The sequence below is a fragment of the Tigriopus californicus genome, chromosome 7 (genome assembly GCF_007210705.1).
Source record: "Tigriopus californicus strain San Diego chromosome 7, Tcal_SD_v2.1, whole genome shotgun sequence".
NCBI lineage: Eukaryota > Metazoa > Arthropoda > Copepoda > Harpacticoida > Harpacticidae > Tigriopus > Tigriopus californicus.
The window spans coordinates 9535118-9552755 of NC_081446.1; the positions used below are offsets into that span (position 1 = coordinate 9535118).

Genomic DNA, 17638 nt, shown 5'->3' on the forward strand with positions numbered 1-17638 from the left:
TGTTAGAGGAAAAAAAACTTGTTACCACTAGACAGATCAGCCAACAAAGGGATAAGTCTCTTTTGCTTAAATAAATTTGACTCACTCAATGACCTTGCGACTTCCGAAACTTCCTAACCAAAATGCTAATACAGCCCCTCAGGACAGTAAGCAATATGATCTGGAGAAGAAACTTTCACACCAGTTGTTGAAGCGAATCAATGTGGAACAAATTATGGGTATCTGTCAAAGTTCAACAGATAGGGAGGCATTCACTTCAACAAGGGCGAAGGAAGTATTTGAGGCTTTCTTGACTTGTCAAAAAGGGTTTTGAAAAATATTGATAAGAAACGAAAAGCGATATCAATATAACAAAGTACGTTTTTTTTTATTTTTTACTTGCCCGTTTGCCATGTCAAGTCTCTTCAGGGTAAGCGTGGTGACGATTAACAAGGAGTTGATCAAGTAGATAATCAACAATGAAGAAAATTTACTTTCTGACGCAACACATTGATTATTAGCCACACTAACTCCTTGATTAGCGAGGCCCCTTTTGTTATAACTTTTCCTGTTAACTACTTTTTCTAGCTTAAAAATATGTACAGATTTCATGTCATGGATGTCACAAAAAACACAAGAATTTGTCTGACACGATGGAGAAGTAATCTGCAAAGTCACATAGTCAAACGGGGCAAATGCCAAGCATCTGTGGCATATAGTGAGTAAAAAATAGTCTGCATTTGATACAATCCGATTTATTGAGCACTAGCAACATGACTTTCGTGCTCATTTTAGCACAGTGACCCAATTGATTAAACAGTGTAATGAAGTAATAGTGGGACTACAGCAGAACGATTTTGCATATGTTATATACTTTGATATGATAATATCATAATGGAAAACTTTTATCAAGGTAGATCATATTCTACTGCTTAATTGTTTGAACAAAATCGGTATTGGAGGAAATCTGTACATTTGGATTAGATATTTCCTCACCAACTCAAGCCGTTCGAATATGAAGGTGTTTAGGCCTCTCTAGACACGCAGTATCTGGAGTGCTTCAAGGAACTATTCTGGGCCCAATCATGTTCGTATTGTTTCTTCAGTCTACACTCCAGTCTTCAATATGTAACTATGCTGACGATACTAGGTTAGAGTTCGATAGAAATTCAAGGAACCAGACAGACCTACTAAATGGCTTGGGCATTGTATTTTTGCAAATGGGTCGACGCTCAAAGCATGTAACTGAATGGGGATAAGTTTCGAATCATGACTTACGACCAAATTGTGGAAAATAAGTCAATTTACCGGCAATTGCCCGAAACCCATTTTGTCAATAAGCTCTATTAAAGACCTTGGAATATTAGTAAAAAACAATGGTAAATCTTAAGAGCATATCCAATCGAAAGTAACCAAAGCATTCCAGAATTGCAGCTGGTTACACCGAACAATCAGAACCACCAACCACCTCGAATATACTTGCCCGATATGGACGCTGGGCGCCAACCCACAGCATGAGGGTTGAATAAGATTTAAAAAGGACAAAGAAGTCGGCAAATTCGAACGCATTTTGATATCAATATTTCATCACTTATCCCTTACATGGAATTCATTCCCCTGTATCGGTATACAAAACCGAGAAGAATATTGAGAAAAAAACTGATAAGTTATCAAGAAGAAAAAGCAAGATCATAAAAAATCCATTTTCATTTTAGTGTAAGCATTTCCAATGCATTGTAATTGCTCACCTGATTGATCAGCTACAAAAGAACATTCAGATTGGCAAATTATCAAAAGGATGTCCGATTTACTCCATGTCTAGAGACCCTAGTCTGATCCGTCTGATCTTTCTCGGAACTTAGGGGCTACGAAGTCACGGAACTTTTTTCTCCCCCTCGACTCAGGGTGGGTATTTTAGTTTTGGACACTTTTGTCCACCCTTGTCCATAACTGTCCGGAAATAAGGGTGTTCAAAAATGTCCACAAATACAAATCTTTCAGAAAATTTACTTGAAACTGAGATTTCATTTTAGAATTAGCTCATTGATGGTGTCAACCCCAAAATAAGTCATTAAAACCTTTGCCATATATCTCTAATATGCCAAAAAGAAGATTTCTTAAAGGCATATTTTTTTTAACTTTTTTATCTCAACTTAGAAAACAAGCACGTACAAAGCCTCCCTCTACTAGTGTATGGTTGGTGCAAAGCGTTCAAGAACTAGGATACCTTAGAATTATATTCTGATTATTTAATTACTTTAGTCAATTCAGCCCAAGGTAACCCAAACCAGGACAACCTCAGCCAACAGACAAATTGACATACAAGGGGCAACCTAACTGGAGATGATCAACCATGGGGGACAGGTCAACCTAGCAGAGAACTGAACTCAGTCAAGGGCTAACAACAACAACATTTGCCTGGAAATTCTTTTTTGTCATTCAAAATTGGTACTTGTTGAATAATAACACAATTTTCTTGTGAGCATGTACAACAAAGATTATGTCATCCATAATTTGATTTATAGATAAAGATAATTTTTGATTGTCATGTCCTTAGCCAGAATAAGAATAATTTGAATTAAAAACATATTTTTCTGTAAGTTGAAGCCTTTTCTTTTTGTTTCTAAAATATTAATCGCTTTTAAAGCAAACGTGTTGTACTAGACTTTTGTGGTGAGTCAAATTGGTCGCTGGGACAAGTTTTTGTCTGGGTTAAGTTTTTTACTGTGTCAAGTCGTCCGCTATGTTAACTTGTCCACTAGGTTGAGTTGTCCGCTTGGTTAAGTTGGCTGCTGGATCAAGCTATCTGATAGATCAAGTTGTCTGGTAGGTCATATTGTCCACTCGGTTGAGTTGTCCACTAGGTCTAGTTATCTTAAGTAGGGTTGTCTTGGGTCGAGTTGTCCGTTGAGTCGATTTTAACTTTGGGTCGAGTTGCCCGCTGGGTCAAACTGTCTGATCACCATTTTTTTCTAGTCATGAAAGGAGATTTGTGTGTTAAACAATAATATGGCACAAAGGAATTGGTTGGAAGGGAAAGAGAGGCTAAAACAATAAGTGGAGTGCGGATGCTAAGGGTTACTTCCGGCAGCGGGATTTGAACCCACAATGCTTGAGGAAAGGATTCTTGCCTCGATGATGCTGCCTCTTTGACCATTCGGCTTCAACACCTCCTAATACTGTCCAACTTTTTTTGCATACTTTCAAGCCCTAGGAAGATTTGCATTCCAATATTTTACATTGTTTTTCTTCAAATGATTCTTTCCTTATGCCTTGAAAGAGGTGGTACAGTAGAACCCCGCTATAGTGAACCCCGTTTGGGTGAAAACCTTGCTTTAGTGAAAAATGTTGTGAGACTACATCTTCACCATGTAAATTTTGGTTAAAGCGACTCTGTTATAAGGAAAATGTACAAATCTCAGAACCCCGTTAAAATGAATGTTTTTAAATATCTGGACCCCGATCTAAACCCCGCGGGCATCAAAATTGTGTTTTGAAGGCATTGCTTTTTCCACCTAAATGTGAGATAAAACTTTCCTAATTTGTCGCCATCTATCGTTCAAAGGTCAAGTTCTTGGAAAGTGGCTGGGTTAAAAAGCCAAATTTGGGATCATTTCCAACAAAATTAGCATTCAATTTCAGTCAGTGCGGTCAAGGAATGGTTAGGCTAACACTTGCGTTTTTTTTTCAACTTTTTTCATCATCAAACCTGAGACATTGATGCACTTCACGAATTAGCGTATGTCTTCTTGGATTTATGTACGGAGCTAGACATGAGGCTCCTGAGGAGGAGTGCCATATTTTTTGGACGTCCGTTCCTTTCTGTACGTCTGGCTTAAATGGCCTCCTCTGATTTGACCCGATACGTTTTCTATTACTAACGGCTTGCCAAGTTCCGATTCACCTTTCTTCATCCTCAAAACGTGGAGCCCTGTTATAGTTAAAACCTCGTCATAGTGAAAATTTTGATGCTTTCCAAATATTTCAACATAACGGGGTTTTATTGTTGTAGCATGATAAATGTCTGCCTACTATTTCCGTAATTATAGGCATTTTTGAAAAGAGGATTAGCATAAGTTGTAAATGTTATTCCAATTTGCATCGCAAAGGCCATAATCATCATTTTAGTACTAAGAAATACATTTCCCTTCAGAAAAACTGCAACATGGTAATAGTGTACATATGTAGTACCCTGTGGTATGATATATTTGCTAATGTTCAAAGTCTGTTATTAGTCCCTCATGGGACGGAAAACGAGATAGTTGTACTTCTATAGAAGAATGTAGTTAAAGGTCTCACGGTTCTATTTTGTAAATTGTTGAAAGTGTTGATATATTCGCTTCAGTGAAATTACAATTGAATATGAAAGGGTTTTTACTTGGTTTAGTCGTGAACTTTTACAAATTATAATTTTTGAAAAACCAGCTTTTTTCAAAAAGAACTAACCAAGTATGTTTTTGTATTAATCAGGTTTAGCCTTACTGTACTCGAAAATTATGGAAGTTTTGAAAACCCCATTTTCTCCCCAAAACTAGTTATTTTGTAATGGAAATCGTGCGTGCTACTTTTCCGTCAAAAAAATGGCTAAAAATGGGTTTGATAATGAAATTGTTTCTAACTCTTTAAAATTTCATGTTGAGAAAGAAAATGAGCGAAAACACTGAAAACGGGGTTTTTGTATGGCCTTAAGCCTTTTCGTTTGAAATGGGAAAAAAACTGTATGAGACTTTGCAAAATTAGTTCGCTTCATTTTTGGGAAAAGCCGAAAAGCGAAAATCTCCACCAAAGTCTGGAAATGAGTGTTGTACGTACAATTGCCAATAAACTTATTGAGAGCTGATTATGAGAGTGTATTTCAAAGTGATTCCCATTCTTATTCTTCCAAAATTGAGGTTCCTCAACAATAATTGCAATCCCATAGATTGCTGAAAGCTGTCCGAAAGGTAATGTTAACGAAGGGAAGGCAAGATTTTTTTTTACTAAAAATGTCAGAAAAAATGATCTGTCAAGCACTGAAACTTATTAACGGCATGAATTGCGTGAACATAATGCTTGATGAAGCAAAACTATATTGTAAACAGAAAATGAAGATTCTGAGAATTTTCATTTCGTTTTGTACGTAATTGCAGCTATTTTTTACGATTTCTTGGTGCGTTCATTTTTTGAAATAGTCGGTAGGCTTAGTAATTGACCTTCTTACAAAAATTGTCAAGGTTCACGAAAACAGTGTCTTTTCAATGAGACATCAAAAGTCCCAAAAAACACATTAATCATGTTATTCTATTTAGATATAGAAGATCATTGCTGCCTTGTACAATTGGGATCCTGATACTACCCAAAAAGTTTTAAATTATATTGTACTCAATCCTCAGACTAGCGACGTGCCCTATATGAAAATTTAAACATCAAAAAGGTCAACTTATTAGGTTTGACACCTTTGTTCTAAGGGTCATACATTATCAATTTTCAAAAGTTGGAGATAGAATTGTGAGAAGATACCGAAAAGAGTTGGTTTGAAAACATCGCTCTTTGAAAAACGATAATTTCACAATTCAAGCAGGTCATTTTGGAATTAAAACATTAAACTCGTTGTGAAAGCATAAAATGGAATGGTTAAAGTATCGCAACTACGGATAAGTCTGACAGATATGGTCCCACTAGCTACAGAAATAAATATAGCCAAATTCTCGTTACAATTCAACCTTCCATAGGAAAGAGGTCACAAACCTTCAAAGCTGTCTGACAAATGTGATCGAACATTCTCTAGTTTCAAATGGCTCAAAACTTTTGCAATCCAATCATTCTTAGATGACAAGTTACCTCAATCAAGAGGTGATATTCCAATAACGCAGATTCCATGTAGGTCATTTGAAAACTATTTGAAATGCGCTCTTCCACACGGTTACACTACTTACTGATGCTTATGAACAAACTTTCAATATCCATGACCATTATCTTAAAACGCCAAGCTGAATTTGCAGATATCTGCAACCAGCTTGGAAAAGAAGTCGCTTTTTTGCTCTCCTTTCGAAATTTGGATCACCCGATTGACAAAGTTGATTGTTAGCGGCCTTATTAGATTTCAAGTTGTGTGCCAACAAGCCGTCTCGCTTGAGTCGAAATTGTCCAATTTTAAGTCCGCCTTTCCCGATCTTAAAGACCTGAGGGCCAAGCTCCGCCTCCTCGCTGAGTGTCCAATGAGAATCGTCGGACTTGAGCGCTTCACTTGTGACGACGACGACGACGACGACAACGAAGCAGAGGACGTGGACGTGGACGTGGACCGACCAAGTGACTGACTGACTGAGTGGGTGAGTGACTGGCTGGAACTTCATAGGTGAGTGAAAAATCCCAAGACTTCCCACCTCCTCCTCGTTCCGTTCCCTCAGGTCCCGAGAGAATCGGGCAATTTTCAGTCAAGTGAATCTGACTTCAAGTGAAACCTTCAAGGCTAATTTCATTTGCAATAACCTAGACTCTATTAACATGGGTAAGTCACTCAACCGAATCATTTGGAATCATTCTGGTTCTATTACTCACCACATACACCCAACCCAGTGTTAGCCAATTAAGTAACCCACACGGTTTGCCTCCTGAAGTTAGACCTAGATCAATTGGATCGTTTTTCCAATCTGTGCTTGCATTTTCAATACACGCTTGGTATTGGCCAAATCATTGATAAAATCAAGAGTTTAATCGCTCGCTTTGAACCAGCTAGATAGACTTGAACAGGAGCAGACTCAAGATTCATTTAATAGAGCACACATTATGTTCGCGGGGCAAACTTCGTGGTAACATATCTTGGTATTGTTAATATTACCCTCGTCTTTATATTTAGCGTCATTTAGAGTTGGAATCTTTGACGACAAAGCGGTGTAAACTATGTACATAGGCTCAAAAAAGCCACAAAAAGAAGGCACAAATCGTTCTACTACACTTTACGATTTATTTTTATTCATTCTTGGAGACATGCTTCTTGGGTACAGCTCTACTGTACAATTGGAATAAAAAATAGCCTTACAAAATTGGGCAAAATTACCATTGTGCCATTGGACCCTTGGATTCCCTTACTTATAGCTAATCCCATTGGATTTTACTATATAGCCGATTTTCACTCCGTTTTTTAGGTTTCAAATGCTTCCGACATTGAACACAATTCCGATGCCGGAACATGTGATAGAAATAGAGTAGGTCGGGAGATTCTGCATAAAAAACAGCGTACATTGGTTGCTTTAAACAAATCAAACACTCCAAATCATTTTGGATTAATTACAGTGGTGGATTATCTTTGAGTCACAAAACATCAACTACTTTGTCAAACTCATCCACCGAAGCTTCCAGAAATAAAAGATAGGTGGACATAGTAAAACTCAAAGTTTAAAGATTTAATTCAAATATTAACCCCTTCAGTCATTGATTCTTGATTTTCTATTCAAAAGTAATTGAATCTTGATAAATTCAATCGTAAATGTGTCCCATTAGAATGACAACATAGCAAACCTAAGTTTGAGAACTGAGTCCCACATTCGTCTTATATTAAGGTTAAAAATAAGAAAGCTAGAGGATCAGGAATGAATGAAAGATAATTAACAAATAAAACTTATTAATGTGACGTGCATCTTTGATTATTTATTAATGATTCCAAGACTTCGGAAATACACACTAGAACGCCCTCTACTCTCAGTGTTTCCAGGTTTTGAGCTTATGATCATACTTTGACCTATAAAAACTTGCTGCCTCGTAGACCTACCTGATGAACTATTCAACTTTGCTCAATAGGATCGATCAAGAAAACCATGAACTAAATGTAAGTTCAAGATTAAAATAACCACCAAAACTTGCTAAAGGTATCTTTAAGAGTAACTTAATCCCGCTACTCAATTTATGACAAAAGTTTGAAGAGCGTGGGTGCAATCTTAACGCCTTATGGTGCGTCAGCATACCTTTAATGGCTTATTTAGATTTCATATGGCCTTCAGAAATGTAGCAACCACAAGGAACAGTATTTGTATCCTCAATCTAGATAACCTGTTACGGAGTTCGTTGATTTCTAGGCAAAAGCTAATATTACAAGGACTTTGACTTTCCCCTTTAGGAGAGTATTAGTCCAAAGCAATGAAAGGGGTGGAAAGAATTAAGGGCCACTTTTGATGCCTTCTGAGAATGTATATCCGTACTCAAAAACTTGCTTTACTAGATTGAGTTTCAAGTTTTCATTAAAAGTGACTTTGAAACAACCTAGATCCACATCATCATGATCCAATTTCAACCTAAAGGAGAAAGGTAACCTTCCAATCTTTGGCTACCTGAAGAACAGTTCTTCTGTTTGAAACTTGAGGTTCAGTATCAAATACATAATTGATCGTGGGGAACCATTGACAGAGGGCACCTAAGGGAACCTTAATTTCTTTCCACCCGGAATTCGGCTTTGTCTTATTGCGCTCTATGTATTGAACAACAAATGGGACAAAATGTTTGTTTAACTTGTGGCAATCTTAAACTAGACTGAATAGGCTTTTTCTGTTTTTGCACGCTGTATGGATTTATGGAATCCTATTATGATGCACTGGGACATTGAAGCAGGAAAGGAAGATGACGTCACCGTCAAATGTTTAAAGGTCCCTCGCACATTTGAGGCTTAATTGTTCTTTGCCAAGAGATTAAATTAGAGTTCCAATTTATTCATGTAGCATTTCAATTTAATCAACTGTCACAGTTTTGCTGATCAACATGCTTAAAAAGACTTTTTAGCCGAGAAACACTATTTTTGGGCTTAATTTTCCCACGATATAATTTTCTATGTTATAAAAGACTTTTTGAAACCTTAGAAAAGATTTTTGTCTAATATAGCTCGTTGCATCTTGGTGTTTTGGTACCTCTATTATTTTGAAAAGTACCGCAGTGACCTCCCCAAATTTGTGCTGATATCATCAGACAGCTGCTACTTAAAGATGCCAATAAAGTATTCCATTTATAACTTGCAGTCCACTGCAAGAGATCAAACTGAGCTAGAGTTGAAAGAGAACAATTGAGGAGGGTACTCGATGACTCTGACTCTCGCTGAGTTCTATAGACAGACTCTGGGCCCAAGAAAAAATATAACCGTTTGTGAACAACTTTTTAAGAGGATTGAAAGCTGGAAGGACATCCGATGAATTTTCCCAAGGCTGAAAAATTCAAAACCGGTCCCATTGCAGTGAACATTGTGTGCGTTTTAGCGTAATTTGCGCTCTTTCAACACTGAACCTATTTGGGACCTAAAACCAACGTCCTTTTATTTTTGCTGGTTTGGAAAGTACCCTCAAATGTGATAATAAATATCCTAAGCTAAGTGGAATTTTCGCTCTATTGCAAGTTAGCTTAAAATCATTTCTACTAGATTCCCCCTTAATGTATGTAATGAATGCATTTAATGAATTTGTTTTTCATTAGAGCACTTGGGTGCTCTCTGTCAAACAACAAATATCCCATCCTTGTGCGACGGTTTTCCAAAATTCTTAAAAAAAATCAATGATCTCTCAGATATTTTTTCATTTTCATTTTTTATAAAAAGATATCTTTAATTTTTTTCCATGATAGGCTAAACACTTTTCATATTTTGTTACACATCAGTCATGTTACAATAAGTGAATAAAAGCCGACCTTCAACTAGTGAATAATCGCCCAATGTACTCAGAGAAAAATGAAAAGTCAACAGGCTTTAAAGAACAAGCAAATCCAGGACTTACGTAAATCATATTTCAAATATCACCCACTTAATGAAGGCACTAAAGCAAAACTTAGCGAAATTAGAGCATTCATTATTTTTAACTCACTGCCACATTGAAGGGGTGCGTTTTGATATCTATTTTCAAACGTATTGACAGAAATTTCATTTGTTATCATAAAAAAATATAAAAACACTATCACAATTGCACAGCTCAAAGGCCAACTCTGAGGCTCGATTTTTTCGGTCTTCCCTTCCGTTCCTGGAAATGGAATTTTCAGCACTGCAAGAGGAAAATATATATATCTTATTTAGCATTAAATTAATAAAATATTTCATCCATCAACAAATTAGGGTTGGCGGATCTGGCTAGCCCTTGAATATAAGGTTGATCGGGAATTTCGATCAGGAGGCTCCTAGATTAACACCTACATCTTAGAGGGCAGTAAATTGAGCAATGAAGGAGCCCAAGAAAGAAGAGAAGTGGATTTCATTGTTTTAACTAGCCTGGATTCGCGAGGGTTTGAAGGCGCTCTCAAAACGCACCTTAAGCCTCTACGGTCTCTAGAATTGACCCTAAATCCTGGGTTGTGACAAAGTTCATGGATACTTTTGAAGACGTACAGTATCAGATACGTTTCGTACCTTCTCTGATTACTGTTCAGTCCCAACATTTCTAGTCTCTCCCAGTACAAGAGATCTCTCATTCCCTCAATGTTCTTAGTGAAGCACCTTTTGCAATTGGACGACCATTTGTAAACCCACTGAACTTATTTGAGCCCAAATGGGCGGGGCATATTCAAGATATGGCCGGACAGTGATGGATTTGAATCGACACATCATTTCTGGACTTAAACGTCCGATATATCCAACCACAATTTTGAAATTTTTTACTCACCTTCAACTGGATATGCTCATCGAACTTTCCATTATTTTGGATGGCTACCCCACTGTTTTAAATCGACTTTTACCACCTTAGAACCCTAGAAACACATATCGACAATTAGCTGATGCTGATGAACACCAGTGGTTCTCCTTGGGAGTCCAAATGATGCAACCTGCATTGCAATTATTTGCCTTTTGCTTCCATTTTTTCCCAGTTCATCGAGAAAGGCCAATTCCTTTTGAAAAGAATCATCTCTCTCGCTCCTGAAAAATATATAGACAAAGAAAGTGCAATTGAGATTTCGAAGAATCGCCAGGCCTTTATCTAATCACAAAATAAAAACAGGTTTAGTTCTCCTATAAGGCCTCAACTTTAAGGCTGAAACCGAAATCGGGATTTCGCTTGGAAATTGTTCACCTGGATACCTTAGTCTGTGATGAAAGTGAGACTTGCTAAAACTTTTGAGGAGTACCATAAAGATTAAAACTCCAGCATGGCTAAAGTTAGGTTAAGAATCAAGGCAAACGCGCATCATAAAGTCCATAAATGCGCCGCTTTTCTGCGGTTGAAGTCGCGTTTCGGCAACATGTTTACGACTCAAAATCGTTTCCGCTCCTTTCCGCTAAAATCCAAGTTCGTCACACAATCAACGGTATTCGAGTTTCACACAAGCAAAAGCTAAAGTCTGCCAATTTTGAAGAGGAACTGGGAATTTGAATTTTGAATTCATGTCATCTTATTCTGATGGGAATAACGAGCAGCCGTGTCATCACTTCTTAACAGGTGTACAGCTCAAAGACCATCGATTCATCCATTCAAATTTGTCAAAATCGAAATAACAATTGGACATCAAAATTGCATTGTGGCAAGTTCGAGTAGATATCATTCACGCCTTGATAGTGATCTTGGCACAACTCTCATATTCAATCGCTCTCATCATAATCAGTTCATCACAATCCATCATAATATGTGCAAATGCCCTCCACCCCAAATGTCAAAACCCATGTGGTACCACGGATAGCTTTGTAAATTTATCCATATGCTCAGCTTTGCCGACTTTATTCGGCCATCCACTAACAGTTATACGCGTACAATGTTCTACTGTACTCATTTCGGGCCAACTCAAAGTTTAAGTCGACATTCCTGCAAAACTTGCTTCAATTAACCACAAGAACCGTTTGATGTATGGCGCCGACTCCCCCACGCTCGATCCGGGAATGACCCGACCTACTGAACGTAGATCTCGGAAGGAGAACTTCCACAACCCCTTCGGAGGGAGCAGGGAGACTGGAGACAAACTCATCTCCAACGATGGCGTCTTGTCCGTCCCTTAATTCCACATACTTTCTTGACTTTGTCTCGGTCGCTTTTCACCCGACCTCTTCCATGTTCTATCGGCGGATCTTTCCCTCTGAAGGGAGAATGAGAATGAGAAGCAGGAGAGAGGGGGGGGGGACATCATGTCATGCATGCCTTCAAAAATGAGGCTGAGAAATGAGTTGATCTCAGTCACAACGTCCCGCGACTCTCGACCGAACGACCGACTTCAATTCCTTAGCTTTGGTCGTTCGTTGTTCCCTTTGAAGTAGCAAGACGCTGGAAGCGGTGAAATATGAAACCTCGTCTCTTGTTCGTCTTTTTCTTCCTTTGCTTCTATGACTCCAGTTAGTGTATTGCTTCACTGGCAGTTGGCAAATCAAGCCAAGTACAAAATTAAATCTTGAACGATTCAATTGCAGGTTGTCGAAACGATTCTAGTGTAAATCACATGGTAGCTTTTTAAAGGTTTTGGTAATTCATGAAAAAGCATTGATTTCTCAAGTTCATTGGAACACTGTCCAGCAACTGCCCTCTTCAGCAAACCAATCTTCCAACTAATGCTTAGTTATTGCTCGTTTCAGACTCTCAGCTGTCCCAGTATGGAGAGGTGAATCAATTGGGCGGGATGTTCGTCAACGGGCGACCTCTTCCCAATCACATTCGGGTCCGGATAATCGAATTGGCTCAGCTGGGAATTAGGCCTTGTGACATTTCACGACAACTTCGGGTCTCGCATGGATGCGTATCGAAAATTTTAGCCCGATACAACGAGACTGGCTCGATTCTGCCCGGAGCCATTGGAGGAAGCAAGCCACGGGTGACCACGCCGAAAGTAGTCAACTTTATTCGCGACCTCAAGATCAAAGATCCAGGGATTTTTGCCTGGGAGATCCGAGACAAGCTCTTATCGGAGGGCATATGCGACAAATATAATGTTCCGTCCGTTTCCTCGATCAGTCGGATTTTACGAAATAAGATTGGAACCCTTGGTGCTCCAGGATTGTCATCTCGAAACGATTTGGGCCCTCATAGACATTCGGCCATGAGCCACATCAACGCATCACATCATATGCATCATGCCGCAATGGAAAATGGTTTAAGTCACGGAAAAGGGTTCATGTCTTGTCATCCAGGCGATCCTAATATGACTGGTCCGGTTTCGGGTGCTCCCTCATCTCATTCAAACCATTCGAGGTATTCTACCAATGGGCCACAAACGCATCTGGGACTCGGGTCTAGAGCGCCTGGGCCTATTAGAGGCCACTTTCCTCACAGTCAAGGTCCTCAAAATAACGGTAATAACTCGACCATCCGGTCGACTAATAGCAACAACAACAACAACAACAATAATAATAATAACAACGCCAACCATACCAATAACAACGGCAATAACGCCGCAACATCCTCAGCTAATGAACATATAACTCATTCCGATAAGAAGCTTTCTCCGGGAGGAAACCCTCATCAAACCCATACCTCTCCTCCAAACTTGACAAGAGATCCCAACTCACTTTGGACTCCCGTATCTTCAGCCATGGCCACGGCTTTGAGTTTTCCTCACTCTTCACCGGATTATGGTGGCAAAGAAGAACAACAGCTTCTGCATAGTGGATCGGTGGGAGCTACGTCCCCGATTGGATGTGATGCATTTGCTCATATGAGTGCTTACGGCGATCCCCGTGGCGCGTCGAAAGCGGCGGCTGCAGCCGCAGCAGCCGCCGCTGCCGCTCAAAATATCAATTATTACATGTATTTGCAATCTCATCAGGAAAATGCGGATCTTTTGAACCATCATTTCCCTCCAACTTCGCAGGTGCTGGGCCTACCTTTGCCAAACATGCCGGTTCACGAAGATTTCAGTTACATGAAAAACAGTTCTAGTCATCCCCAATAGTCTTAGTCAATCCAAGCTCTACTTGAACAATCATGCGATTTATTTATTTATGTTGTAGTTCGACCAACATCGCCTGCTTTGCATTCATTCATTCATGAAATAAAAAGGAAGAGATTTCTACTTTCTGAAACTGTCCATTCCATTAAAAAAGAGAGCGTCGCACGCCAAGGATATTTGTACGACGGGAAATCATTTTGTCCCCCATGAGTGTAAGTAGTACATCGTACATACTCCATTATCGTACTTTTGCGAGCAGAGTGTTCCGAGCAGAGCTAAGCATGGAACATCATTTTGCCAATGCTTTCTTTCTTTTCAATCCGACGTCTTGTTCCAAAAGTCCACTTGCCTCATGATGCAACAAGGTATGAGGGCAAACACGGCTTTTATTTAGAGCACACGTTAACAAGGGCCATCTTGTCCCGAGCTCTCGCGAGAAATGTGTCTAGAGAGTTATTTTGGGGTGTCCCCGAGGTTGGATCCTTGCCCAAAAGTCCGTCATTCAGTGTTGGAGGAAGTGTATATCACTTCTTGGGATTCACAGAAAATGTACAAAGTTTCTAATACTTTGTCAAACGCATACGGCAATGAATTAGTTCAGCCAAAACAAAATGGACCGGTAAGTTTCACCCTTCTATTCGTAAATTTCCACCATTTACTTTACTTTGACGCGCATGGATTTCAAGGACATGCCACGGGCCATCAATGGCGAGCGCAGAATGACCAACATTCCCGTCGGTAATGGCGAATATGTCCGTGGAATCCGCAAAAACGACACCACCAACGTGGAGAACTCGAAGATGCCAAACCTCAATCCCTCGGAAAATATGAGACCCCTTCGATACACGGCGGGTTTGGTCTGTGATCCCGAGTTGGAACGCCTCCGCCCAGAGCGCAACAACAAGCATCCACCTCTCCAATCCGGGGATCAGTGGAAGAAGAAACTCATCCAGCATCCACAGACCTACGAAGGCAGTTTTGCTGATGCCGATATGCAGCAATTCCGACCGGCACCTGAGCAGGCGCCTCAACAAGATCCTTGGATGACCTCGAGGTTGCCCGAAGGGCAATCCTTCCCTGCGAATGAAAGATTGGCAATCCCACAAGGTCTTTCGAACTTGAATGTGAACCCATATGATCAGGTTTATCCACAAGATGAGCTGAGTCGAATTAAGGAACGAAATCGCCGCTTCGCTCACTCACATCCGGGATCAAATCAAAGTTGTGGACAAGAAATGATGATGGAACCTCGAATGCCATATGGTTATGGCCATCCTTCTGCCATGATGATGCCTCCTATGGGACCAATGATGCCAATGATGCACCAAGGACAAATGTTCCCTAACTTTGGTTATCCGATGGGCATGATGCAGCCACAGCCAGGTATGATGCAGCCGCACCCAAACATGCCGTACCCTCCTCAAGCTGCTAATCATTTGAGTGATCTTCAGGTGAGAGAGAGTTTACCGTATGATTAACAAGGTATGCTCTACTAACCTTGAATGTCCAACTTTAGTTTCTCAATGACGGCCTTGATGCTGCCCGTCAATCTGTTCGACCATATATCCCTTCAAATGATCCAAAATATCATGGCCTTCAAGCAGATAGACAACGGTTAGAGGAAGTCGAAGCGATAGTTCCCAAGGCCGAGAGGTAAAATGAGCTAAATTGACACTTCTAAGAAAAATGGATTAGGTGCAAAGCGTTTACTTATAGACCTTGTATGAATCCTCTTCCAACTTCAATCAATCAACTTCCGGAACCGAAGAAGCGCCTCCCATCAGACAAAAAGCAACAAGCTCCCGTGGAAAGGGGACGCATGGCCCCCAAGAGCAATGTGGGCATTGCTGAACAAATTGCCATCAGGTCAATTGTTCTCGGCAATAACATCCCATCGAGCCGTGCTTCGGAAATGGCTTCGCCAATGAGCCCCAAAGCTCCATCAAGCCAACGTGGAAGCGCACCCATGTCTCCCAAATTGCCCCCTAGTCCAATCGGAAGCGGGCAAATCAGTCCGGCCAGGTCCCGGAGAAGTGGAAGTGAATAACGCGACACTTCCTCCAACACCAGAAGTTGACGGATGTCACGAACACTTTTCTTGGTTCTTTTTCTACCAGGTCTACAATAATCAATCTTGCTATATACATATATGTATATATATATATATATCAATGTCCGGAAACCCCTCTCCAAGAAGACTTTTGTCACAAGTCTTTCGTCACTCACGAGAAACATCTGAAATTGCGTTAATTAAATTGCTGAAACACACAAGGCTCGGTGTACTCTTGTTGACATTGTTGCTCGTCTTCGAAGCACTGATCTGGAGGGCTGATCCAATTCGGTAAATTGAGGGGAAATCCTTACTTGTCCGACGTTTCACTTTTGGAACTTCCATGTCGGGAAACAGGTTTTATAGTTCAGTAAACAGAAATTGGCTAACGAGCACTTCAGTTGTCTACGAGTTGTATTTGTGCTCACATCAGTTCTTCAGAACAGTATGGCTTCATTAACAAAGAGCTATCTATTTCTCATATGTATCGGGCTCTTGACTATTGCATGTGGAGGTGCATTTGCCAAAGTTTGTTGGGAGGAATGTCAAGGTATGGGAATCAAACCTTTTTAGATTTCACCCTGGTCAATTGATATCGGTCTCATACTGGATGGATTAGCCGGAGCTAACCGAGTGGTGGGATTGGACATCGAGGGATGCCGTCGCCGAGAAAGCAGTCGTCCGGGATGGATCTCCCGATTTCGTTGCGATGGTTCTACAGGACCCCCTTGCATTGTCAAGCGTGGCGATACGGTTAATATCACCTTTGATTTCAAAACCGAGGGTAGGTTGAGTGCATTGATTATTTGAGCGTTTGTTCCGTTGGTCGTGTTCATTCCAATCTGAAACATATAATCGAACCTTCAGATAAATACTCAAAGGCCATTCAAGACGTTTTCTGGGTCACGGGATTTGGAATGGAACTACCTTGGGCGGGGATGGAAAAAGATGTTTGTAAATTCATGGACTGCAATGCACTAAAGGGAAGCCATCAAGACTTTACCTACACTTATCCGATTGCCATTTCTCAGTTCTACCCCTCCGTGAGTTTCATTCAAAGTTCTACATTTTCTTGAATTAAAGCAATTTGTTTTAGGGAGCCTTCAATCTGAAGTGGCTCATAAAGGGAGAGAAGGAAAATGGCGAGATCGAACAAATCGGATGCTCCAGACTCACGATCCGGATTGTGTAAGCGCTTAGGAAGAACTTAAACTTACGTGCTAATTGGATCATGGTCACGCCCCAGCCGATGCTCCAACACCATCCGACTAAAAATAGCAAGGTCGTTGCAAATTGAGATAGCCCTACCAACACATTGACAATAAAAGAGCATATTCGTTCGCAATAAGATTGCCTCTCTTCGAAAGAAAACCGGGTCCACCCAAAGCAGAGTACCAAACATCCACTGAGAATCGTGCCTAGGAACCCGTAAGTAAAGATTGTTAATGAGTTTTTCTAAAGAAGGAGGACAACTTCAACAACAGGTTTTGAAAATAATCAAGTCTTACCCGATCCGGGGACGAAAAAATTGAACAAAAAGCAAAGGCAGGCCAATGGCACATTGAGAATTGGAATTGCGCCTCGAATGGTCGATTTAGCCTCCACTAAATCGGAATGTATTTTGGGCTCTGGTACACTTTTTCTATCGCTTGGAGACACTTTCATCGTGCCGGTGTCTATGTTTTGTCGATGTCATTCATTGGAAATTTTCGCTTATGATTATTTGAAACCTGTCATAACATCAACTCTTCACGCGCAGGCAACGCCGTTCTGACATACCACTATCACGCAAAAACCCATGACACC

General features: G+C 40.2%; 2 protein-coding genes and 1 long non-coding RNA gene across 3 annotated transcripts; 2 read left to right on the forward strand and 1 right to left on the reverse strand.

Moving 5' to 3' along the window:
- Positions 1-6287: 6287 nt before the first annotated feature.
- Positions 6288-13910, forward strand: LOC131883014 (paired box pox-meso protein-like). The gene is made up of 2 exons (XM_059230341.1): positions 6288-6469; positions 12473-13910. The coding sequence occupies exons 1-2, from the start codon at positions 6466-6468 to the stop codon at positions 13783-13785; spliced, it is 1317 nt and encodes a 438-aa protein (XP_059086324.1). The 5' UTR covers positions 6288-6465; the 3' UTR covers positions 13786-13910.
- A 235-nt stretch (positions 13911-14145) lies between these two features.
- On the forward strand, positions 14146-16053 carry LOC131883013 (histone-lysine N-methyltransferase 2D-like). Its single transcript, XM_059230340.1, has 4 exons — positions 14146-14401; positions 14469-15233; positions 15299-15435; positions 15499-16053. Exons 1-4 carry the CDS (start codon positions 14222-14224, stop codon positions 15827-15829), a joined length of 1413 nt encoding a protein of 470 aa, XP_059086323.1. The 5' UTR covers positions 14146-14221; the 3' UTR covers positions 15830-16053.
- Positions 16054-16284: 231 nt separating this feature from the next.
- Positions 16285-17191, reverse strand: LOC131883016 (uncharacterized). The gene is made up of 2 exons (XR_009373567.1): positions 17050-17191; positions 16285-16674 (listed from the first exon to the last, which is right to left on the reverse strand). It is a non-coding gene; the product is annotated as an uncharacterized LOC131883016 (long non-coding RNA).
- Between the last annotated feature and the right edge of the window lie 447 nt (positions 17192-17638).